At 37.7% G+C, this 13,625-nt stretch overlaps 1 protein-coding gene across 2 annotated transcripts; it reads left to right on the top strand.

Annotated features, from left to right (window-relative positions):
* Window positions 1–4,992: 4,992 nt before the first annotated feature.
* On the top strand, window positions 4,993–13,406 carry ssr2 (signal sequence receptor, beta). 2 transcript variants are annotated; one of them, XM_081612220.1, is made up of 6 exons: window positions 4,993–5,134; window positions 6,968–7,146; window positions 10,777–10,875; window positions 12,627–12,735; window positions 12,822–12,899; window positions 13,017–13,406. In XM_081612220.1, exons 2-6 carry the CDS (start codon window positions 6,986–6,988, stop codon window positions 13,125–13,127), a joined length of 558 nt encoding a protein of 185 aa, XP_081468346.1. In that variant the 5' UTR covers window positions 4,993–5,134; window positions 6,968–6,985; the 3' UTR covers window positions 13,128–13,406. The 2 variants fall into 2 exon arrangements, with proteins under 2 accessions (XP_081468346.1, XP_008419420.1); XM_008421198.3 differs by lacking the exon at window positions 4,993–5,134 and adding an exon at window positions 6,463–6,619.
* Window positions 13,407–13,625: the final 219 nt, after the last annotated feature.

The raw sequence follows: 13,625 nt of genomic DNA, 5'->3' as shown, positions 1-13,625 counted from the left end.
AAATCACAACTTGACATAAATGTGACATGTAGGGCAACACATTATACAAATGTAGTGAAGTACAAATTGCAGATATGTAATGTTGCGGAATAAAAATCGGAAGTACCCACAATTAAATTAAGTAAAGTAAAGATACATGAAAATTGTACGTAAGTATATTAACAAAGTTCTTGTACTTGTACTACATCTTGTACTACTACTGGGAATACTCCATACTACATGTAAGATTAAATATTACATTCATCAACTCATATCAGTTACAGCGAACAACTTTTTACAGTTTAGCTGTTAAATTTTACAGTAACACAAATATAAAAAAATTATAAGCCAAACAAAACCCCAGTTACCTTTTCAAGTTAAAACGGTCCCTCTTCACCTGATCCCTTCCTATGACATCAACATTAAAGAGGAAGTTATAGATACAGGAAATGGAGCAGCCTGGAAGACAAGTGAGTAAGTTCACAACAAAGTAAAATGCACAAATTCACACTTCTAAACAATAAGTAAAATGTTGACCTTGGTGTGTGGGAGGTCAGAGCAGAAAGCAGGTTGAAAAACAGAAAGGTATGTCTTTATTTCTTACTCTCTTTAACATAGAGCCTTTAAAATCACAAAATGAAATTGAATATTTTTCTATGTAAACCTTGGCGCTTTGAGCGTTAAGTGGAAGTTAATGTGTTAACTTAATTTCGGGAGCAGGACCACGCCTAAAACCACACCTCTAATTTCCAAATAGCCTATATATACCCTGCTCGTAAATCCATCTCCGTTTGTTATGTTTTGTCAATCCCACTTCCCCTTTACCCCTCATTGTATTCATTTTAACCTTCTTAACATTAACATGTTTTTTGTCTCTCTATGCTACAGGTTCCATCAGGGGGTTCCTACGCGGGCCAGAAGAAATATAAGATGCTTAGCATCCCGGAGACAAGTCCCCACCCAGAGTCTTCACTTCACAAGCCCCTTACCAACCTCCACAGCTGACCTCATTTACCCCTTTTTTAAATAAAAATAAATAAAATAATTTTTTTTTATTTCTATGAACAAAAAATAAATAATTAAATTGTGGAGGGTCCCCTGTTGGTCAGGGCCCCTAGAATTGTCATCACTTCCCCCCCTATACCGTGCCCCTGGTTGTAATGCACATCAAACGTGCGTTTTTCTCAGGAGGCAAACTGTTGAGACCCATATACCCAACTAAAATTAAAATGCTACCTATGAGTTTGGTTCAGTCCCAGGTGAAAAAAAGTATACTTTAGTATACTTTAAACATACTTACATTTGTGAAAGTACATTTTAAGTATACTAAGTATTAAGTGTACTACCTATAAATATATATTAAGTATACTAAAAGTATGCTTGTACCAATTTCTGAATTAGAACTTTAAACATACTTAAATATAATTGTACCAAAATGCACTTTTAAGAAATATATTAAATAAAAGTATACTTTAAGTGAACAAAATATGTATTTGTTCAAGTGTATGTTTAAAAGATATTTAAAATGTCTGTCAAAGATATTTTGTGTATATCTAAAAATATATGCTCAAAATAAAAAAATTAAAATTCACTTTTTAAAATTAAATTATTAATTTCAGTATGTTTAAAATTACATCTCAGTGTATACTTTAGGATAATATGGTATACCTTTTAGACCAGTGATCCCCAAACTACGGCCCGCGGGCCGGATCCGGCCCGCCTCCACATTTGGTCCGGCCCCCTGAACAATATCAGAGAGCATTTAGATTTTTTTTTCATATACCGTATTTTCCGGACTACAAGCCGTTTATATGTGGATTTTTCCGGGGGCTCTTTAGCAGGAAGTGAATCATTGGATGTCTGGTTACTTGCGTACCAACATTGAGCCCACAAACAGCAAAATGAGTAAGAAACAGATCAGATGTCTTTTGAAAGTTTCTTTGCAAAGGGGAAAAGGCCCAGAGAAGAGACAGGAGAATGGATTTATCCAGGACCGGTAGGTGAGTCCCACATTACAACCCCGCTCTGCGTAACCGGCTGCTAATGAGGCAATGAAGCTTCAAGCTGCTTTGCCACGTAGAGACCAAGCAGGCTGTGGATATAAGCAACACCTCGGGTGTCATTGTCTCTCATCACTCCCAGATGGGACCGTCTGGTTGCAGAGAAACAAGCTCATTGCTCCCGTTAGTCATTATCGTGAGTTAAAATTTTCACGAAAGTAAAATGTTCGTTTTTGTGGCGCTTCTGTATCTTATTTCAATGGGATATATAAACGTTACCATAGCGACCAGAGTCGGAGCGTTTGGGCAGTGGTCGAGAGGAGATGAGTAGAGCTTCGGCCGATTCTCCAAACCTCTGTGACCACAGAGCTGATAAAAGTACAACAGGTTCGATTGGTTCGTGTTCAGCCACACGGCACGAACCGATTCCAGTCACGAACATCCCGATTCCAGAGGATAATCCAGTAAAAAAAACCAACATAGAGGGAATTTAGAATAACCAAACACGAATGACGATATAGAAGCAATAGTGATAGTTTGTGGAGTCATTTTAGAGATAAAAGACGTAATAAAAAGAAAAGACGGTGGATGAAAGACGACGGGAGCAGCCGCTCTATTTGCTGCACTATGATTTGGAGGTGAATATGTTTTTTTCATAGTTAACATTTTACCTGAATAAACATAATAATGACCTTGTAGATTTAATAATAAACATTTCCACATATGATCTCCGATATCCGCCAGACTCTCAGTTGCGCGATATGTCAGCTGTTTGGGATTCCCCTACGTCACTGCGCTTTTTGATTGGCTACCTGTCACATTCAACAAGTTGTATTCTCGTTCCCAGTCAGGGAAAACCCCACAGGCTGCGATAAAAGGGCCAAGACGACCCAAATAGGGCATATTCAGTATTTAACACCAACATGCAGAAGCCTTATCTGACTGTTCATCCCGCCTCCCCCTCTCCACCTCCCTTCTCTCCTGGGCCGCAACAAAATGTCCAAGTCTTGACCGGTCCGCGGTAATAAACAGGTTGGGACCACTGATTTAGCACAGTAGCAACACGAAGGATCAGCACTTTTACTGCTACAGTTACGGTTCGGAAACTACCGTAATCAGTTCTGTTAAATCTAATCTTGGCAACTTTTTCTTTTTCAACCCTAATAAATGTGATATTCAATTGACCTGTTATTACTCAAATTTTGGGTGTCCGCCCCCCGCTGCTGCTGCTGCATTGCTGTGGAAAACCTAGAGCGGCAGAGATATCTGAGGCTTAGATGTGCATGTTTACTGGTTTAAAAAACAAAAAAAAGATGGTGGCGGTATTGCACACTTTCCTTTTTTTTATTTTTTAAAAACGCCATAAAAAGAAGAGAAGCCTTGACGCTAGGATAACAGACGCTGCTCAAATTCGCCATTTTTACTCGCAATTGCCTCAAAAGTAGAGAGGGCCTTGATAATAGTAATTTTGGTAAATTCAAGCTGGTGACGTCCTACTTCGAGTCAGACGACAACACAACTAGACAACAACCGATGGAAATGAAATGTGGGTCACAAAAGGAGCCCGAAGGGACGATGCCTGCTAACGTGTTGCTAGCTGGTGGTAAGTTTGCTTATTCGTTATCTTCGTTCAATTATATACAATGCAGTAAAGATATAAACAAACTTACGTTGGTTTCACAAATAATAATTTTATTTTTTACATTTTTGTTCATTGCTATCTCTAACAATATTAGTTTCTATTTTTAAATTATTAAACTGTTGTATTGTTTTTGCTTTTTTGTCAATATTGCAGGTTAATGGCGACCAAGCTTTGCAGTCAACATCCAGAGAGAGAATGGTAGGTTTATTTGTTGGCATTGAATTAAGTTACTAACACATACACCAATGGGCGGCAATTAAACTTAAAAATTTGCTCGATATAATGTCACTCAAATAATTTATATATATATTGTTGAAATACAAAATGTAACATGTTCTTTTTTTGGTTCATTGCCAGATACAATACTGATGAAAATGTTTTTGTTCTGTTCTGTTCTGCAGATGCTGCTCTACTGGAATATCCAAATTCTACAGCTTCGGAGGTGTGGATAGCTATCCATCGCAAATGTAACAACTAACACTTCATTGGAAAAAAAAATTAGAAATGAGATGTTCACATTAAAATGTTCTTTTATTTTAATTGTCTGTTTTTGAATTTTAAAAGGTCTTTTACTTTTGTTCTTTAAAGTAATACATTTGCTTCTGTCAAACTTAAATCTTCATGTTCATTGTGTTGTGTTCACTTCTGACTTGTCAACTGATAATTTATGTAAAGTTCATAAAGTTGTGAGTTAAATTGGGCAATTTTAAAATGTCTGTAATAAAACAAAAATTTTAATTACCTTGAACATCTTGTGTAATTAATCTTTCCATGTAATTGTAGCCTAAAACAATGTAAGTACTGTAGTATAGTTATGCATGTATTGTACAAAATAGGAAAGTAGGAATAAAGAAGACTTTTATGAGTAATTAAAATTGTACTTTTTTTTAGCAATATCTGTAAATGGAAAATAAAATTAAATGTTATTTAAATACATTACTAATATATTAGTAATGTATACTATGAGTATATTTAAAATATTCAAAGTATATTAAAAGTATTTTTAATATAATTCTATGACATAATTAGTACACTCAAAATATACTAATCAAGCTCTTGAATACTACATAAAAAAGTATACTAAGTACTACTTGAAGTTGTTCCAAAAAAGTATGTTGAAGTAGCCTATACTAAGTATATTAAAAAATGGTAAATTAATACCATTTAAATACTATTAAAGTATACTAAGCACAAAAAAAGTTGTTCCAAAATAGTACAATTTAAGTACATTAATCAAAGTATGCTAAAGTATGTTAAAATTTAATATACTAAAGTATGTTTTTTTTTACTAGGGCATATTTGCCCTGAACACCCCCCTCTCTGCGTTAAATGGTTCGTTCCTGCTTGGAGCTCATCACCTCCGTGACGCTGTTCAGCTGCAGACAGTGGAAGACACTGCAGTTACTATACTGCTAAGAAAAGTTATAAAATCAGGTTTACAAAAACAAAGCGAGAGGGAGAGAGAAAAAAAGGCAAGAGTGTTAATTTATAACCCAGTTTTTCTCCATGAGAGGTGAGTAGACTGTGTGATATTATCAAACATTTAGCATAGTTAGCTTAGCTACAAACTACTGTTTGCCTCCTTTTCACTAGAATTTATTGAATTAAGGAAAAAAAAACATATTCATATATGTCCCTTGTACCTTTTACCACTTAACAACAGATGAGTGAGTCAACAGCAGCTCCCTCCTGACCTGTTGTCTTCTGAGTGAAATTAAAGCTGCAGTATGTCACTTTTTTAATCTATATTTTTCACATATTTTTTAAAACTGTCATTATGTTGTGACAGTATGGTATGAGAGGTCATCTGTGAAAAATCTATTTCCTCTGCCTTCTCCCTTTGCTAGAAACAACCAGTCAGTGGCAGGAGGGTTTTAGTGCTGTCAATCACAATCTCATGTGGTGCTGCTCATTCTTCCTCCCCCTCTATAAGTGCCGTGCTACAGTTAGCATAGCACAGATCTGTGCAGATTCAAACTGTGAATGCTCAGTTTAGTTAGCTTAGCTACCAATGACGGCAGATAAACGGTTTCTTGTAATGATAAGTTGTTTCTCCACCATTAGCACATTTAGCAGTGAGTGAATGAAGCTAATTCACAGTGTAAGAGCGTCCTACTTGTTCTGATTGGTTGTTTTGGTCAGAACAGTGCATTACTTTATCCAGTAATAGTAATTCAGGAAGGAGATGGAGGACATTGATTGTTTTCACAGATTATTCGTCTCATAACAAACTGCTACGACATCGTGACAACTTTAACAAATATGGAGAAAACATATTTTTTGATTAAAGTTACATACTGCAGCTTGAATAAAATGCAACTACATAGCATTTTTGAGAATTCAGGATTGCTTTATGTGTAGTTGCACATTGCTTTTGACTGTTGCTCATGGGGAGACATTTCAGTAATCTAAACCTAATAGAAAAAAAATTAAGCAACCTACTTGCATACTGGATGTGGACTGTTGGATGTTAATGAGCAGTAAATATTGTGCTAATTATCAGTATTGAACCAAAGAAAGCAAGGCAGATGCAGGCTTTTAAAATTGTGACGCTTTTTAAGGGTCAAATATACTCAAAACAATTGTAACAGCAGCTGCGCAGGGGGGCCCAAATAATTTTTTTCTCAGGGGGCCCATGATTCCTGGCAGCGCCCCTGATTGCAACTAGTCATTTTTGGTTATGCTGCTTGAACACATTAAAAACTTTTTAAACCACATTTTACGTTCAATTTTTCTGTAACTTTGCCGACCCTCCAAAATTGTTCTTAAGAAATTCCCCTGTTTATGGTCCCTTCCAATAATGAGGTGGGATTTACTCCCTTGGATTAGTTCAGGAAATATAGTCTTCCCAATTCGCTTGCGCATTTCCACCGCCTAAACAGCAGAGGCGCTGCAGCCTGCCCTGGTAACTTCATTCATTAAGGAACACGTCATGTTCTGAGCTCTCAGTCTGTGCCACGCTCACTGCTTCGCTTCTGCTAGAAGGAAACCAGTCACGGTAAAAGTTGTTTGGGTTGTTTTGTAGGTTAGGAAATAAAATATTTACTAAACCAAGTCTGTATTTACCAATATAATTAGTTTATTTAAAGAATGGGAGTTTTAATGCTTATGGTTGTTACCACACTGGTTAGTCCACGTAAGCGTTTCACTTTGATGTTTAAGACGTCTAATATAAGATTTAGAGTTTGCCGTTTTGTCTGGAAATATAGCAGCATCCTTTTTTTAAATCAAATATTCCAGCTGCTCGTTTCCCATTTTTTCCCTGAGCAATCTGTTTAACAGTCATTCTAGTCTATTGTTTCTAAGCTACCCTGATGTTTCAGAAGAAACTGTCTTTCTCCGGTAGCCTGTAACTTGCTCCAAGATGACCATGATACCGCGTGTGTGTGTGCTGCTGGTGGTTCTCACGCTGACTGCCGGAGAGGAGGGCGCACGACTTCTGGCCTCCAAGTCCTTGCTGAACCGCTACGCTGTGGAGGGCCGAGACCTCACCCTGCAGTACAACATCTACAATGTGGGCTCCAGGTCAGTGCACGGTTGTTGCTAGACATAAACCGCTCTGCGGTGAAGCCTCCACCTATGACTATTGTAGTATTCTTCTCTCTTTATTAAGGTTAATTAAAAATACTCATGTAGGCCTCCAAAACAATCATCTACTACTAGAACGAACCAGGGCTGAACAATGATTGAAGAACCACTTCTTGAAGAAACTGTCCTCTAAAAACTGGCAGTAGGTTTGGGAGTTGATTTTTGAGTCCATGTTCAACATGAAAAGGTCCAACTAGCTCATCTTTGATAATTCCAGCCCACACCAATACCCTGCCTCCCCCTTTCTGGTGTCTGATGCAAAGTGGAACGTTGTGCCCATTACTCATGCAGCCACAGGCCCATCCATCTGGTCCGTCACGAGTCATTCTCATCTCATCAGTCCATAAAACTTTTGACAAGTCTGTCTTCAGATCTGTCTTGGCCCAGTTTTGATGTTTCAACAATGTGTCTTGTTCAGTGGTAGTCTGGTTTCAACCTTCCTTGCCTTGGCCATGGCTCTGAACTCTGAACATCTTGTACTTCTGGAACTCCAGGTAGGTTGCAGTTCTGGAATATAACAGCACTGGGAGATAATGGGTTCCTGGTAGCTTCACGTTTGATTCTTCTCAAGTCTTTGGCAGTTAATTTGCATCTTTTTCTGTCAACATGTTTCTTGTGACTCTGTTGACTACTTGCAGCAAAATGTTTGATAGTTCTGTGATCACACCTTTAACTCACATAGTTAATACAACCATCAGAACAGGACAATTCCCCAATGCATGAAAAAATCCTTTGGTGAAAGCGATTTTGAAATCGGGAAGTCCCCGTGAAAGCAGCAAGTACAGACCAATAAGCCTCATTCCGGTCATGTCAAAAGTGCTGAAGAAAATTATTTTAGAATTACTACTATTGCATTTAGAAAGTAACAATCTTCTGCATCCTCTTCAGTTTGGCTTCAGACATGATCATTCCACAGAGACTGCTAGAAGTCTGCTGCTTGAAAAGGTTAAACAGTCACTTGACGGGACAAACCACGGGTGCAATTTTCCTTGACTTTAAAAGGCCTTTGATATGGTGAATCACAATTTACTGATCTCAAAGCTTTCATCATGTAATTTCTCAGAACAATTATTGTCTTGGTTTCAGTCATATTGGAAAGATCGTCAACAATGTGTTATTAGTAAATCTGGCTTCTGTAAAATTGAAAAGAGGATTTCACAAGGAACTATCTTAGGTCCTGTTCTTTTTAGTTTGTATATTAACAGTCTTCCTGAAACTTATCCTGAAGTTACCCTGCAAATGCATACTGATGACACCATTGTTTACACATCGGACAAAATCAGTGAATGAAAAACTTAACAGCTTGCAGAGATTATCGTCATGGCTAAATGATTCTTATAATGAAAACATCATTACAGTCCTTGCATATCCAGATCAATGGGGACTCTGTTGAACAAGTATCACACGAAAAATATTTAGGAATAATTTTGGATGCCAAGTTAAACTTTAGGAGCCATGTTGATAAAATCAGTAAAACCGTTAGATCAAATATAAACTTTAAAATGATCAGAAATGGTCTAACACTTCATTGTGCAGAGGTGTTTTTTTTAACACAATGATTGTCCCACATTTTTCCTATGGAGCTCCTGTCTGGTCTCAGACTAGTCAAATTATACTCAAACCATTAGCAGGTCTCTTTAATCGGGCTTTAAAGGTTTGATATCAAAAACCAGTTTCCATCACTGTCACATTTTGGTTAAATTTGGCATTTTGGACTTTTCCAGTTTCATAAGTCATAACCTTTTAAAATTTATTTTTAAGTGTTTAAACAGACTTGTACCTAAATCATTAAGTGATTGTATGCAGAGACTGCAGGGTAACAGCAGATCTACTAGAGTGGCTTTTAATGGAAATTGTAAGGTCCCCTTTCATAGAACCACTTTTGCTCAAAGTGCTCTGTCACTGAGTTCAGCAGTTTGGAACTCACTTCCTGTTAATTTAAAGTCTGTAACCAGGTTTACAGTTTGAGTTTGCTTTTTTGTTCAAAAAGCAAACTCTGGTTATGTCAAAAACATAACTGTGCCCATACTTAATGTTTTATGTTTCACTGTTTTATATGCATGATTATGTATATGTTGTCAACATTATGTTGTGCTATTTTAAATGATTACTTCAATTTTTACTAGTTTTAAGATGCACTGTTTAAAAGCCCATCTAGGTACAAGTGCTGCGAATTAGCTGCTATTGCACTATGACGCAAACATGGGACTGCTGTCCTGATCAGTCTATGTCGATGTTTGTCTGTCCCTATCAAATAAACTTAAATTAATAAATATCTTAGCAATTTCTATAGTGCTGCATCCCTTTGAAAGACTTTTTAAAATGTTTTACTTTTCAGAATTACTTAAATTTCTTTTTTGGCTCATTTTGACTGAGGAAAAAAAGCTGCGTAATAATTATTCACACCTTGATATAGGATTTTGATTTTCTTAGGACCCTCCCTCATTTTACAAATACACATCAGCTGATATGTTTATATTCAGTAACCATTCAGGTTTATTCAGCATTGAGTTGGAAAATATGAATAAAAATGATATGTCCAAAACTTAAACTTGCCAATTGTGCATAGTCTATATGAAGAAACCTGAAATGTTCTGATGATGATGAAACCTGAAATGTTCATTAACACCTTGGTGAGAAACTAAGCTTTTCTAATGGACTTCACATAGTAAATAGCTTTAGTAACATTTAATATTTTAATGTCAAATGTGCATGAATCAATATTGATTCCTGTTTAAGTCGATATAAAATCAACACAAATGTATGTAGATTACCATTTAGATCAGTGGTCCCCAAACTACGGCCCGGGGGCCGGATCCGGCCCGCCTCCACATTTGGTCCGGCCCCCTGAACAATACCAGAGAGCATTCAGATTTTTTTCCATATATTGTATTTTCCGGTTTATATGTGGATTTTTCTCCAACCACCAGGGGGCTCTTTAGCAGGAAGTGTGTCCTGTAAACTGTGGGTGTTTTGTTTTGCATGGCGCTTTGCTGCCATCTGTTGGACTTTTAGGGAACTGCTTGACTTTTATGTTATTTAATCAGTACGGTTGTTTGCTAGCGGTAGAGCAGATGAACACACGTTTGTTATGAAAGCCGCATTCCAGGTCGAATTCTTCGAAGCAATGCCTGTAAGTAGCAGCTTATACTTCAAAACAAGCCTTTATGTTAACATATGAGAAATTCATATGTTAAAGTTACTTCCCTATACTAGTCAGTCCCAGTGACCGTTTCACTAACGGTTTTTGCCCATGTGCTTTCTGGGCAAAAATCAATCAAGAAACCCGCAACGCCCTCCCCCTGCCCCCATTCCTTGTCAACAACAATTTCCGGCAGCGCAGGTGATAAACGTGTAACACTTTTTCTGTTACAAACTGACTCCGGCCCACCACCAAGGTCCTTATCAGCTCTGATAAGGTTCTAACTTCACATTTAATGTTAGATTTCACTGTAGCTTTACCGCCACCCCATACCTAAAGATGCTCTTAAGAAATCTCCTGGTTTATTGCCCCCAATAATGAAATGGGATTTTCTCCCTTGTGTGTCCCTCTTTCTGTCTCTTCAGTGCTGCTCTGGAGGTGGAACTTTCTGATGATTCCTTTCCTCCTGAAGACTTTGGAATTGTGTCGGGAATGTTGAATGTTAAATGGGACAGGATTGCACCGTATCCTTGAACTGAAATGCTGTTTGTTGCTGCAGTTTTCAAATTGTACAGGTATTTATATTTAATCATAATCCTGTGATTTTTATGTGTTTTAGAAACACGGGAACTTGTGGTATAGCAGTTTGAGATTGTTTTTGGTGGTAATAAATAGAGATGTGCCGATCGATCGGTCACCAATCATAATTGGGCCGATTTTCGTGAAAAAGTGCATGATCGGTGATCATTGGCTCTTGTTGCCGATACCGATCACCTGAATCTCATTTCGCAGCCTGCCTGTGCAGCTGGTCTCCTCTTTCCTTCACACTGCGCAAACGCGCAGCAACAAATCCTAAGCGATATGTAATGCACTGAGTGAATGGGGAAGTTTGCGTGTTGCGGCGGAAAATTGAAGCAGGTCAAAATGCATCAACACAACAAAGCTAATATGTCATAAAAACAATGCCATACTTGACGGAGTTTGGCTACATCGAGGCTCACTGCAGTAAAAAAGACATATGGAGGATCAGATAGCAGGTAAAGCAGCGCACAGCTACAAACACTCACCCGGATTAGCATGACGGTCAGAAAGCTAAACAAATGACCCGCAAAATTATTTACGTCTTCGAGATGCGATGTGGTTCTGTTCTCGCTGTTGAACCGCCGCTACGCGCTACAGACGGAGCGCCGCTTCTGCTCCACCTGGTAGTAACTCTCACACCAAACCTCTGTTTAAAGCTGCAGCATCTAACCTAAAAAAATTAATTTTACATACGTATTAAAACTTTCGCTGTCCTAACATGAGACAGATAATCTCTAAAAAAAAGAATCGATCTCCTCCCTGTAGTGCATAATTACTCCACTCAGTCAGAAACAGCCACTCAGAACTAGCAGTAATCAGCTAGCCACCATGCTATCAGGAACTTTTCATTCAGTAACTCTGGATTGTTTATTGTAATGGATCCTGTATTCTGTAATGGATACTGGATCCTGTAATGGAACCTGTATTTGCCTTTGAATGTTAAGTTTTATACTTGAATTTTTTTGGCAATGTTGAGAGGTTTTATTTTGACTCTTTGCATTATTTAGCCTCTTCCGAACCTTCATATGTTATCAGTCTGTCAAAGGTAGTATTATCAGTAGCAGTACAATTTGCACAATGCCTGTTTTGTTTAGTTTTCTTCTTGGGAAATTTTTTTTGTCTAAATTAAGGTGAATTCATGGTTCCTTTCTCCACATAATGTAACCGGTAGTGTTTATGATTAAAAAAATAATAATAATAATTATGTGATCGGTATCGGCGATCAGCCCTCATGGGTGATCGATATCGGCAGGAAAAAACCTGATCGGCACATCTCTAGTAATAAACTAATGTAAGCATCCACATAAAACTTGGATGTTTGAAAAAGCTGTTAAAATGCTTTGCTCGGTTTTACGGCATATGGAAGTACTTTTACACCAGTGACATTTTGAAGTGAATTTAATGATTATGTTTTATCACTAGGTGTAACGGATACATTAAAGAAAAGGAAACATGTCTGCCTGCAGAATAAGTTCTAAGTCACTTTGTAACTGAGTGGTTTTCTGCCATTCATCCTTCACCAAATATGTTCAGGGTGGGTCGACCATGAGTAAACTACAGAAGACAGCATTACCATGTAGAAAAAATGTTTGCTCATTTTTTATCTGTCCTTACAGGCTTCAGAGAGGTTTGTGGTGTAAATGGCATGGATGTTCTTTTCATTGTCAGTTTTCAATTTAACTACAGAAATCAGAGCTAGCAACGTGTCTCATACGGTGGTGTTGCGTCCCCTAAAGGCAGGGTACTTTAACTTCACCTCAGCTTCTGTCAGCTACGTAGCCCAGGAAGGAGGACAGGTTGTGGTAAGATCAGATATCTTTGTGGTGTGATATGGTTAAAAAAAGCTAATTTGAATGAGTTTTATTTATTTGGTTGTTTGTTTTTGAAGGTGGGTTACACCAGTGCCCCTGGCCAGGGGGGCATCTTGGCCCAGAGGGAGTTTGATCGGCGTTTCTCTCCTCACTATGTAAGCTGGACTGGAATTATTTCCTTGTTAGAAAATATACTGGTCATTTTATTTCTTTGCAATTTTATGCAACATATTTTGTTTGTATTTAACTTGTTTGATTTATTCTTCTGTTAGCTGGACTGGGCTGCCTTTGGTGTGATGACTCTGCCTTCTATCGGAATCCCTCTGCTCCTCTGGTACTCCAGTAAGAGGAAATATGACTCACCAAAAGCCAAGAAGAACTGAGGACCAGTTACTGGTTTTGAGGGATGGATAGTTTAGCCCGTACCTAAACTAAAAGTGGAAATGGACATTACCAAGGGAAATAACAGCAGTACGTCAGAAAGAGAAACCTAGGAAGTAAAGGGGGGGGGAATGGAAATGAACAAATTTCCGAAAGACAGCACATTTGTGGTTGCTACTTTTCCAGCTATGTAAAATCGTGTAATTGTCGATTTTTGTAATCTGAATTTAATGTGAAAAATTCCAGAAAGTTCAATTACAGATATTTGTTTTTTCTTCTAATGGTGCCTGCTTGTTTCTGCTCATCAGCCTCAAAATAAGATTCGCTTCCAAAGTGGTTTGCCCATCATAATGTCCAGGATTAAACAGTATAAAAAGCTCTTTATTGAGCAAACGTTCTTTTATTTGGAATTGCCATTTGCAATATTTTTAACCAGAATGGAGAGGTTTTTTTACTACATTGGGGCAGACTTGTATAGAGGAATTCAAAGGTGCTAAACT

Source organism: Poecilia reticulata, chromosome 11, assembly GCF_904066995.2.
Source record: "Poecilia reticulata chromosome 11, P_reticulata-male-v2, whole genome shotgun sequence".
NCBI classification, from domain to species: domain Eukaryota; kingdom Metazoa; phylum Chordata; class Actinopteri; order Cyprinodontiformes; family Poeciliidae; genus Poecilia; species Poecilia reticulata.
This window is presented reverse-complemented; position numbering and strand designations above follow the sequence as displayed.

Excerpts from the sequence above, each read along its gene's own strand:
- ssr2 (XM_081612220.1), top strand. The coding sequence starts at position 6,986 with ATGACCATGATACCGCGTGTGTGTGTGCTGCTGGTGGTTCTCACGCTG. Across the intron at positions 7,147-10,776 it reads ATCTACAATGTGGGCTCCAG|TGCTGCTCTGGAGGTGGAAC; the intron begins GTCAGTGCACGG and ends CTGTCTCTTCAG. Across the intron at positions 12,736-12,821 it reads AGGAAGGAGGACAGGTTGTG|GTGGGTTACACCAGTGCCCC; the intron begins GTAAGATCAGAT and ends TTGTTTTTGAAG.